This window comes from Ranitomeya variabilis, chromosome 3 (assembly GCF_051348905.1).
Source record: "Ranitomeya variabilis isolate aRanVar5 chromosome 3, aRanVar5.hap1, whole genome shotgun sequence".
Classification (NCBI taxonomy): Eukaryota; Metazoa; Chordata; class Amphibia; order Anura; family Dendrobatidae; genus Ranitomeya; species Ranitomeya variabilis.
The window spans coordinates 472,871,062-472,883,609 of NC_135234.1; the positions used below are offsets into that span (position 1 = coordinate 472,871,062).

The window sequence follows — 12,548 nt, forward strand, 5'->3', positions numbered from 1 at the left end:
TGCATTGTTGTATTCTAGTAGGTAAGAAGGCAGGTTCCAATTCCAACGTTTATAATTTAGGGCTAATTTATATATCTCCTGGTTTTGGAAGGCAAGGTAAGATCTTGTCTCGAATAACAGGTCTATACCCAGCAGCAGACTAGTCAAAAAATGTACCGTTCTTCTGCAAGATAGATGTTACGTTTGGATGCCGAAGTCCTACATCCTCCACATAAAATATGAGTTTACTAATAGTGTGTGTCCAAATTATGTTCTAAAACAAAACATTGAATTCAGTCTTAAAACATGGAAGAAAAAAAAAGGGATTTCTTAATTCTAGAAACTAAGCCCATGGGGCTAAACAGTCTCTGTGATAATCTGTAGCAGTTGCTGCCTGCACACCAGTAAAGAGCCATTTTGAGGGCTTAAAATGGTTTAAGACCAAAAAATGTGTGTCCCTTTTGTAATCATGCAACAGATCGAGTCACTGCAACCTCCTGTGGTTAGCCTTGAGATGCTCCAAGTGCAGATTAGTGGCTTCAGCAGGACAACCTAGTCATTTGACTGCACAGAGGTTTTAAGAAAATACAAAGTTGTGTTCAGATTCTGGCTGTGGTCTTGGCCATTTCCATTGCTCTTCGGAATCAGATATGTCAGTATCATATTTGGTGCTATAACTCGTGTTCTTTGACACACAAGAAAATGACACTTAACATGGATATTGTTGCTCTACAGTTACAAAGCCAATGTGATTCTAAAGTCAATGCACTGATTTTTTTTGTTTTTTTTAAAACCTTTTAAAGGGATTTTTTTTATAAACAGTTCTTCTTTATAAAGCACACTTTAGTTTACAATCTTTCATTATAACTGATAGAAATTTTTTTAAACAACCCAAAATTGCCCTCCGTAAAAAGAAATGGCAAGATTTTTTTAAGCTATCAAGATTTTACATGTAGTTTTCTTATTCGTTTTGTACAATTGCATAGACATTTAAAATCTGCCATTGTTACCAAAACAATAACAGACTTAAGAAACTACTGAAATCTACAGTATAGTACCACTACCCTTCACAAAAATATAGATATTTTCTTGTAAACTCTTACAGTCTAATCCCCTTTTTTGTTGTACGAAGATAGTATATAAAAACACATGCGGTGTGTAGGGAGATGTCAATCCAACACCTCGTCTTCAGTCATAACTGTGACTAAAGTTTCCATCGCTCTTCCCAAATCATCGGCCATGTGGAAGAGGTTTCCTACATTGTTTCCTGCAGAAAAGAACATAGAATATTTTTTAATAAGCCATTGTTAATAGAATAAATCAATAATACAATATAATGAGACTCGACCCAAGTTTAATCTATATCCTATCACAGATCGCAAGTACACTATTGGAAATCCACGACTGATTTAGTTCCATGAAATTAAATATTAGAAACAAAAGGACATAGTGTTGATTATAAATTGACGGGTTCGTTAGAGATGAATAAGCTCATAGTCCAAAGAATCAGGAACCATTTTTGAATACTAGTGATTGAGATGCCACTACCAATCAACTACATGTCTACCTTATGAAAATAAAAGCTGGAATATTACTGACTGTTATGGCTACTAGAGATGGGCGGATCGATTAATGACACTGAAGGCCATCAGCCAGGTAAGAAGTCTCTGACTATTAGCCGGGAGGTTCACAAATCTCTTACCTTCTGGTATTCCCCGTATGGCTTTTAATTAGCTGCCTGGTGCAACATCATCTTTGCGGTATGGCGCACAGATGCAATGATGAAATCGCTCTAGCTCGGCTAATTAAAAGCTGCGCCACTGTTCCCAGAAGAAAATAGATTTGCAAGCCTCCCAACTGCCAAGAGACTACTGTACTGGCTGATGGACCGGTGACACGTGAATCAATGCGTCTATCTCCAAAGGCTACCATTTTTTTCTGCGTGGGCTTGTTCTCCTATTGTATCTTATGGAATGGCAGTTCTGTATACTTGGTATGCCTTTCTCACTATGGAAAATAGTCTTTAAGAAGAAACTGTACAATGGTTTGCATTTTCTTAACTTCTTCTGGTATTCCTAACCAAAAACACAGAAGAAAAAATTCCTTGAGGGAGTAACTGAAGCACTCCTCATATGACTGCAAAAGAAAGTATTTCCACAAAAGTTCTGGCAGTACAAAAAGTTTTAGGTCATTGTAGAAATATTTGATAACTGGTTAGGGGAAGCGGTTTTGTCAAAACTCAGCAAAAGGGCCTGACTCCTCAATTCAATTACCAGTGCTGGTCTTGGGAATTATCAGTTATGTAAATAGGGTGATTTTCCTCACAGCTCTGGCCCTAGAGAGTTGATTTAGTGGGACCTAAAGAGCCAATCTGGATGGAAAATTGTATTAGCAATAACTGTTTAAAGTGTTTAGGTGTAAAGCTCCCTATAGACATAGGGCGATGAAGGTAAATTTGTGTGGAAGTTAAAAGGAACCAATTTAGACTATTGTTGATCACAATTCGCTCACATTTTTTCATCCAAGAGGTCAAATACAAAGACTGGCAATGTATTGAATATCTGACCTGCTGTGCTGGATTTTTTGGTCAATAGCATGACATTTATGGTAGAAAGAGCTGATCGGATTTTACAATAGAGCATGCTCCTGACACTTAGGGCTCACACACTTGGCTGAGTTATGGATCTGTGTTGTATCCAGATCCATAATACAGCTTTCATTGACATCTATCGATCCACTCATCACTGTTGTATATCTGAATTTCATACCAATATATACAGAGAATTTTGAGAATAAAAAAAATCATGACTTTCTCCTTTTGAGTGTTGCTACAGAGTTATTCTATCCTAAAAGCATTATTTCTAGGAAATATTAAAGTGTCGTATGGAGGCCTCATATGGTAGCATATAGTGCTTATTATGCTGAATAGAGAGCCGTAGGGTCTACATGTGTTGTCATATTGGACATAGCTTTGGTCATGTTATGTTTGGTTATGGAGAGAAAGTCATGTGCAGGTACTGAAAAAGGAGCGGGTAGTCCTTTACCCAACGCTATTATAATATCGGAAAATAGTTATATATACTAATATATGAAGAATAATTGTGATGAAAGGTTTTTTTCCTTTGACAATAGTCTTTTCTGTCTAGTAGTAGATCATTTGTGTGATGCCATTACACAACACACTATATGGGGTGATACCGTTTCTAACCACAGTATCATTTTACAATATGGTTATCCCCTGAAGTGCAGAATCTTTGCTGTTAGAACATTCCTCGTTTGTAATCACATACATATATATTTATCTATACACTATGCTGACAAGCAGCATTAAAGAAATTGTTGCTTTTCATAACATCCTAGTGCCCCACTGTAATTTGTTATATAAAAGACAAAAGGAAAAAAAAACAACAAAGCAGAATTATGCTTGATTCACTGACCCGGGTCCACAGCTGTGTTTCCTTTATTGCTCATTGAGTCAGTTATTGGCTGCAGTGAGGACATCACTTCAATGGGACAGCAGCCAATCAGTGAGCTCAGTGGCTCTGAACAGGGCATTCCACGCACATGGGCAGAGTTACTAAACTCACCATTTGGCTACCACCTTTATGATGCAACATCAATGCTACATCCAAAAACTGACAACAGGAGCAGCTGTGGATACTCAGCAGTGGACCCAGTAATGGTGAGTAAAGCACAGTTCAAAATGTGATTTTCTGAAAAAGTTTGACCCTTCAAATGTTAACCACTTTATTTTAACAGATGTGTTGAAGACATGACTTTGGGAGGAGAATCTGACATACTTATAAGCCACACTTGTTAATGCAGCCTTCGTTACAGACAACATAGCTCTCAAGTGCACAAAAAGGGCTGCTGGTGGAAAACATAACCAATCCTGTCCATCAGCCTCCTCCATCTGAAACATAGATGTCCCAAGTGAGGTGTTTTTCAACTGGAGGAGTATGAAGGACAGGTCTGGTCACATGCACCTCCACCAAACGGCATTCTGTGAAGAGGAGAGGAAAGCTGTACAACTTATGCAGATGGAGGAAAACGGGTAATACTTATCGGTAAGCCACAAAATGATATCTCTAACACATCTGTTAAAGATAAAATGACAAGCCCTTTTAAAAAGGCCAGTTCATTGAGGCTAAAGGATGTGCAATTTATCAGTTTGCATCAAAGATCAAGTTATTGACGCCATTCTAAAATGGTAAAGCAGGTGTCGTCAATATTGCTGCATGCAATGGAGAAATCTTCATGCAGACACAAAAGATGCAATGATCTGGAGGTCAAAACACTGTTTAAAGGGTTTGTCCAATCTTTCGCCAAGCCTGTAGTCACTGTGTTACCACAAACGTCTGAATCTTTGCAGTGTGTGCACTGTACTCTGTCAGGATTCTCCGGTGTCTGCAGGGAGAGCGGGCGGTCACATGATTGCAAATATGCAAGTTGCATACTTCTGGCCACATTCCAGCTAGACTTACTTGGCCTCACTCAATTCACTAGCGGTTAAGTGACCGCCTGGTCTTGGGGAATCCTGACAATGTGTGGTGCACACACTGTGAGGATTCATAAGTCTGCAGTATCAAAAGACCGGACATTCCCTTTAAGGCAAACTCCAAAACGGTTACTTGGCGATGTCATGATATGGGAGACACATGAAACTTTCATATATCACATGCGACAATAAGTAAATGTTAATGGAAATTGGGATTATTTTTATATATCTCAACACTTCCAACAGGATCATAGAAATGGCAGAAAATCGAGTATATCACTTTATTCTGGGGAGAAATATGTTTGAAAGCCAAAAAAAAAAAAAAGCATCGGCTTCCAAAATGTTGGATTTTATCTACAGATTAATTGACTATAATGCAGAATTGCACAGTACAATGACTACTCTGAGTGTTGCTGTGAATGGCAGCAAATATGTATCACATCTACAACATGATACCCACTTACAGAGAATTAAGGGATTCATTATTTGTGACCAAAGTAAATTGATTGAGAGGAGAAACCGCCAAATGAGCCAGGACATTACAACTACATCTCAATTCATTCTGGGCAAAATCATATCATGAACACTCAAGCTTTCCCAAAGGCTTGCCATTGTCCTACTACTCGTTGAGAGGTAGTAAATGCTGGCATGTTACAGCACTCTTGTAAGACGCACTGGGCTAAAGAGACGAGCTGCAGAAATGCCAGGCGCGGGATGCGAGATGTGACAGACACAAGCTGGATGGCAGCAAGCCCAGGCCTCACTAACCTCTCTCATCTGCTTTCCAGGGACAGGTCTTCCTTTTGTAATGAGAGGAAGAAGCGGATGTAGAAGAAAGAAGGAAAGGAAGAAAGAAAGAAAACCAGTGATAAAAATGACAGTTAACATTGAGATTAAAGACCTGTTCAAAAAAGATTTTCCTCCCCTGGCAGCTATAGCAGAGCTACAACAGTGGCCACACTACAGAGGGAACACATTCATATTCAGTCAGAGATGTCACAATGAATAATGGTTTTATACGTGATAACAGAATGAAAAAGTCAAACTCAAACTGTGGCGTCACTGCAGTTACCCTCAGTATCCCCCTTCCAAGCATGAGATTTTCTCTGGGCTCTCAGAAGCCAAGATACGAGAAGTTCTTTGTCAAGGTGTAGGTTTCTTTCACAAGAAAATACAAGACTGGACTACTAAAAAGTTAAAAAGGAATGACTTTGGCCTGGTCAAGCCAGGCTCTGATTTTTTTTTTTTTTTTTTAAGAGGTTATTCTATACTTTCTCTCTGCAACTGATTGAAAAGCTGGTAAAAATCGACATCAGTTTTTTCAATCTGACTCCCTCTGTCCTCAATGATAAAAATTGATTCTGATGGACCCTGCAGGAAAATGGTTCAAACTAAGCAGATAAAGTGCGAGACAAACTTGTGTGCAACAGAAAAGTAATAAGCAGTAACTCACAAATAATCTATTATTGAATTTACACTTAGTTACTAGCTAAAAGTATATGGAGTGATCGGCCAATTAGGCCCTAGCACCTTATTAAATGATATGACTGATCTGAGTGTTCATTCTGGCATCTGGAGTGGTTGCATGGTGGCCAGTCTAAATCAAATTTATATGGCCACCATAATCCAGTAAAAGAAACTAAGGGTATGTGCACACAACATGTTCTCAGGCAGATTTTAGGAATCAGTCAGGAAAAGAGCCCCAAAACTCAATGTAATGCACAGGAATTTGAAAACGAGATTGTTGTGCACATGTTCAGATTTTTGTCACTTCTTTTAGAGGGAGTCTGTCACCTTCTGGGACCCTATTATTACTATGGGTATACAGGTGATAGAATTGCTAAATAGTCTGCCTCCGGTGTAAATTTGCGTGCCCCTCCTCCCATTCACGTGCCATGCCGCTATGGCACCGGAATCCCGTGCCTGCGCCCTGCACTCTCGCGGTTATCGGTACCTTTTCCGCACTATGGGCATTGTCTTCACCGTTTGTCACTACTCGCTATTACATTTCAGTAGCAGTGACTCGCCGATGCCTGAGCAGAACAACAATGAAGACACTGTCCACAGCAGGGCAGAAAAGGTACCCATAACCGCGCAAGTGCGGCGCCACAGCAGCAAATCACATGGCACGTGCACGGGAGGGGGGTATGCAAATTTACATAGGAGACAGTTTTCCTCCAGGCACCACACACCCAGGAGCCTGGAAGAAATCATTAACATACAACATTAAAACTCAATTTCTCCACAACTAGATCGCAGCTATGAGGCATACAGGTAGGACTATTTTAACAATTCCATCACCTGTATGTCCATCCCACGGGGATGTGAAGCAGTTAGAATAATGAGCATATACATCTTGTGGATGCCTTCCACTAGCTAGTTATAATTTAAGCTATAGAAAAAAAAATAGCCATTGAAAGGAAATGGAAAATCATCAAAGAAGCGGAATCTGGAAAAAGAATGCCGGCTTTTTCCTAAAGCAGATTCACGTAGGATATTCTTGGTGGATCTACCGGTGAGAGGAGAAAGCGTTACAGATGTAGAATATTCCAAAGTTCTGGGGGGCTACATCTTATTGCACTCCGCTCAGTTCCAATTTTGGGAATTTTTATGCTAATTAAAGAACAAGTATCTTCTCCTTTCATGTTCTTTTACTCACGTAAGAGATGTAACTTCCCATGATTAGGCCGAGAACGATATCTATGATTTTACATTGCTTCCACTTGTCTGGACAGCCATTTCTCAGGTTTGGATGACACTATTACTAAGTACAAAACTCACACTGACAACTTCACAATTAAAAAAAATAAATCTTGATATAAATAAGAAGCAATTGCAAGTTAATCTACATAATGACTAGATGCAATATCGGAGTGACAAGGATACACAACATTGACCATTTTAGCTCTTTCAATGTAACTGTGCAACTGAAAATTAAAGTAGCAGTCTCCCCCTCCTGATAACCAGTCCAGTGATCAGCTGATCCTCGGCTTTAGAAATCCTCTGAGATCAGACAATCATTGGGGTAGGCCCATACATTTAGCCTATAGCAGCTATTGCAGGAGAGTTGTAGTATTACGTGCCAGTTACTCAAAAATGCATGTCATCCCTCCATTGTGGATAATATGGGAATATTCAAAGCAGAGGCCCCCATATACATCCATCCATTATTCAGGAGTTCAGTATAACAACATAGACTGTCTGCTTATACTTTCCCCAGGACGAGCACAGGCTATGAGAGCTACAATGGAACTGCGAGAGATTTATGCAGAAACATTCTGCCTAACAGTTTGTATTGTACGTTTTCCCCATCATCCATCAGGGTTAAATAAATGATTGAGGTGGAAAGTAATTACTTATTACCCCCTAAACAGCAGACCTCTGCCATTGACATATGTCTGGATTTAACAGCAGCTGTAACAGTCATCTACTGTATAGCAGATGTAACTTTGCATGGAAGAGCGTGGAACCTTGCATGGGAAACTATGTGAAAACAAAAAAGGTGCACGAGAGCAGTGCTAACAACATCCATAAATAATTAGCAGAGCCCGAAGAATTCACTACCATCACAGTAATATGAAAAAAGTTTACACCATAACATAGGGAAGCTCCTTAACCCCTTAGCGACCAAGCCAATTTTTACAATTCTGACCACTGTCACTTTATGAGATTATAGCTCTGGAAAGCTTCAACGGATCCCACTGATTCTGAGAATGTTTTTTCATGACATATTGTACTTCATGTTAGTGGTAAAATGTCTTCGATATAACTTGTGTTTATTTATGAAAAAAACTGAAATTTGGCAAAAATTTTTAAAATTTTGCAATTTTCAAACTTTTAATTTTTGTGCCCTTAAATCAGGGAGTGGTGTCACACAATAGTTAATAAAGAACATTTCCCACATGTCTACTTTACATAAGCACAATTTTGGAAACAATTTTTTTGTTAGGAAGTTATAAGGGTTAAAAGTTGACCAGCGATTTCTAATTTTTCCAACAAAATTTACAAACCATTTAAAAAATTACTTTCGATCCAAACTTTTTTACTTTGACAAGGGTAATGGGAGAAAATGGACCAAAAAAATACAGTACACCAATACCCCGTATGGGGGGAAATCCACTATTTGGGCGCATGGCAGGGCTCAGAAGGGAGGGAGCACAGGTTGACTTTTTGAATGCAAAATTGGCTGTAATCGATGGCTGGTACCTTGTCCCGTTTGGAGACACACCGATGTGCCTAAACAGTGGAAACCACTCAATTCTAACTGCAATCCTAACACAGCCCTATCCCTAACCCTAATGCCAACCCTAACCACAACCCTAACCCCAACACCACAATCGTAACCCCAACCCCAGCCCCAACCCTAACCCTAGCTCTAACCCCAACCCTAGCACCAACCCTAACTGCAAAGAATGGAAAAAAAACATTTTTTAAAATGTTATTTTTTTATCTAACTAAGGGGGTGACAAAGGGGGGTTTGATGTACTATTTTTTTTATTTTGATCACTGTGATAGGGTCACAGTGATCAAAATGAACCAATAGGAAAAAATCTCCTATTGTTGCCAGATACCGTCCGGCAGATCTCGGCGGGCGCACAGCGCATGCGCCTGCCATTTTCTTCCAGGAAGACGCTGAGGGCCGGGGGACAGAGCTGGCGCACGTATCGGGGGACCCCATCTCTCTCTCCTGTGGTATGCTAGATCATATCAGAGGAGAGAGAAATGAATGGGAAATCAGATTTCTTTTTCTTTTTTGCGATCACCATTATTTGGTGAAAACCGACTAGAATCATGTTCTCCGGGGTCTCTCAGACTTTCTGGCGCTGGGGGGCGCTATACCCTTATTTCTCAGGGCCGTTAAAAAGCGCCGCTTACCTGCCGCCGTTAAAAGGCGTATCGTTAAGGGGTTAAAATAAAACGATGAATACTTTATGCTTGATTATATTATGCTTCATAGTTATATAGGTTGAAAAAAAAAAAAGACCTAGGTCCATCAAGTTCAACCTTTCTCCACCAATTGTGCATTTTGTCACTAAATTAAGTATACCCCGCAATGTTATGTGTATTGAGGAAATCAGCCAGCCCTTTTTTAAAAGCTGTTATGGTGTCTGGGATTACTACCTCCTGTGGTAATCTGACTGCTCTAACTGTAAAGAACCCTTTCTTATTTAGCTGTTGGAATCGCCTTTCTTCCACCTGTAATGAGTGCCCACCGGTCCTAAGTGTGGTCCTTGGAAGGAATATGTCATGTACCAGTCCTTTGTACTGACCACACATACATGTAAAATCCTCATATTATGCTTCTTCCCAATACAGGCAGTTACTTTAGCTTCTCACTATTCAATATCATGGAGGACAAGCCAAGCGAGTTTTGTAATCTAATGTGAATCATTTTGGTCAGTATTTCATATCTGGGAATTGCTAACTAAGCAATTTCCCATACACATTAAAAGTAGTTACCCTGGATTTAAAAACCTGGCGACTAACTATCACTATGGAAAAATGAGAAGAAATAAGGATTAATATTCCCATTACAGTAAGATCTGTACCTGCATTCTGCTCTCCAAACTCTGTGAACATGTATTCCGGAAAAGAACATATTTCTATTGGGGCAATATTGATTTTAGTGCCCAAAGATTCCACGATCAAACTGGTCGTTTGTGGCCAAAACTGGAGATTCACTAGAGATTGTGGGTGGCTATAAAAAAAGGAATGATGAGGACAGTTTTTGCCAATTGTTGACTCTTCTTGTGAGAATTATGTATGTGACAGATGGGAACTGATATGTGGCAGATGTCTCTGGAGGAAATGATCTGCTGTGCTGAATTTCAATGATCATTGTATGGTGCAGTCATTGGCAATACGTAGACGAGTTGTTCAGGAAAAATATGCACCACATAAGATAAAAACTGAAACTAGGCCATTTATAAAGACAACTGTTAAATCAGTAGTGTTATTTTAAAGAAGCACTCCCATTAAGTTTTTTATACATTAAATGTGTGTATGTACAATATACAAGTAATGTAGTATGTCTATTACTATACTCGCCGATCGCCTCTCTCCCCAGTGTCCAGCACCGATCTTCTCTGCTTCTCAGTGACGTCACCGTTCTGCAGACTGGCTGTCACTGTGCTCTGTGTGATCCCTAAGGGAATATTAGGGCAGAGACAGACTGCCGTATTTCTCGTGCGAGAATCGCATCGCACTACACGGACTGGCACCTCTCCTGACCTGAGCAAGACAGTATGATGTATTTCTATGCAGCTGACAAGCTCAGGTCAGGAGAGCCAGCAGCCAGTACTAGGTTTACGATTCGATTCTCGCACGAGAAATACAGCAGTCTGTCTCTGCCCTTATAATATATTACAATATAAGTCTATGGAGGGTGAGAGTGACACCCCACAGACTTACAATGTAAGGGCAGAGACAGACTGGCTCACACACAGTGAGTCAGCTAGTTGTAATTGTGGTGATGTCACCGAGAATAGGTGAAGCACGGCATTGGGTCCCGTAGAAAGCAAAGGTAGGCGAGTATATTAACACACACAACATTACATGCACATATACCCACATTTAATGAATAAAAAAAAAACTTAGTGGGAGTGCTTCTTTAAGTCATGGCGTCATTGTCCAAAGACAATATTGAAATCTGTAATATTTGGATAGCTTGACTTTATGGCAATGTTATATGCTGCAAATCTTTGTAAGAGCTATAAAAAAATTGCATAAAACAATAAAGACATAATTTAAGTGTTACACTTATACCCGCTCCTGAACATTCAAATTGAATGTATTCTGTAATCTTTTCTAGGCCCTTGATTTTATTCAGTATCTGAAAAGGGAATCTCACTATTTTTGCTACGTAATCTCAGAGAAGAATGATGTAAACCTCTAAGGCTATGTGCACACGTTGCAGATTTGGGTGCAGAATTTTCTGCACAAAATCTGCATCTCCTGGCAGAAAACGCAGATGCAGATTTGATGCGTTTTTCTTGCGGATTTTGTGCATTTTTGTTGCGGATTTTGTGGGGATTTCATGAGTTTTTTTTACCCCTGTGGATTTCTATAATGGAATGGGTGCAGAAACGCTGCAGATCCGCACAAAAGTAGTGACATGCTCCTTCTTTCAATCCGCTGCGTTTTCCATGCGGAATTTTCTGCACCATTAGCACAGCATTTTTTTTTCCTATTGATTTACATTGTACTGTAAATAACTTTGCGGATCTGCAGCGTTTCTGCACGTAAATAAACGCTGCGGATCCGCAGTAAATCCACAACGTGTGCACATAGCCTTAGACCCAGATTTCAGCAATGTATCACAAGCTGGGTTACATGTTTAAATTCCCAAAGGGGTATAGTGTCCCAAATGGGGTCACTTGAGGGAGATTCTGCTCTTGTAGCAATTGGGGCTCTGTATATGGAGTCCACAGACTGTTCTAGGAAAATCTGCGCTCCAGGAGGAAAATAGTGCTCCTTTCCTTCCGAGTCTCTCCGTATGGCTAAGTAGAACTGTACCGCCACATATGGGGTATTACTGAGTTCAGTAGAAATTGTGGGACAAATTTTGGTGCCATTTTTACTCACTTGTGTGAAAATGTAAAATCGGAGGCTAAAACAAAATTTTGGTGGTAAAAATGTACCGTATTTTTCCGACTATAAGACGCATTTTTTCCCCCAAAAAATTGTGAGGAAAATGGGGGGTGCGTCTTATAGTTGGAATGCAGGCTTACCGGCATTGTGGCAGCGACAGAGGTGCGGTGATGATGTGGCGCAGTGAGCGGTATGGCGTGAGCAGGGTCCCTTCCACATTTGCGGTGACGCCGCGGCCCGGTGTTGAAGGAGAGCAGCAGAGCTGGGTGAGTTACGGCTTTTCCGGTGGCGGCGGCCATCTCCCTGAGGCCGCGTGTGCGCAGATTCAGTTTTCTGCTTCCTGGGGCTTCAGGAAAATGGCCGCGGGAGGCCGCGAGTGCGCAGATTGAGAACGCGGCGGCCATTTTCCTGAAGCCGAGTTCGCAGATTGAGATCTCGGCTTCAGGAAAATAGCCGCCGCGATCTCCATCTGCGCACGCGC

At 40.4% G+C, this 12,548-nt stretch overlaps 1 protein-coding gene across 9 annotated transcripts in view; it reads right to left on the reverse strand.

Annotated features, from left to right (window-relative positions):
* Positions 1 to 768: 768 nt before the first annotated feature.
* Positions 769 to 12,548, reverse strand: part of DMD (dystrophin) — a 3,762,639-nt gene continuing 3,750,859 nt past the window's right edge. For 7 of the 9 annotated variants that reach the window (XM_077296691.1, XM_077296689.1, XM_077296692.1 and 4 more), the window contains one exon: positions 769 to 1,246. In XM_077296691.1, coding sequence (XP_077152806.1) covers positions 1,149 to 1,246 — 98 coding nt within the window. In that variant the 3' untranslated portion in view covers positions 769 to 1,148. Of the gene's footprint in view, positions 1,247 to 5,245; positions 5,278 to 12,548 lie in introns of all 9 variants that reach the window. The other 2 variants (XM_077296697.1, XM_077296690.1) reach the window with 2 other exon arrangements.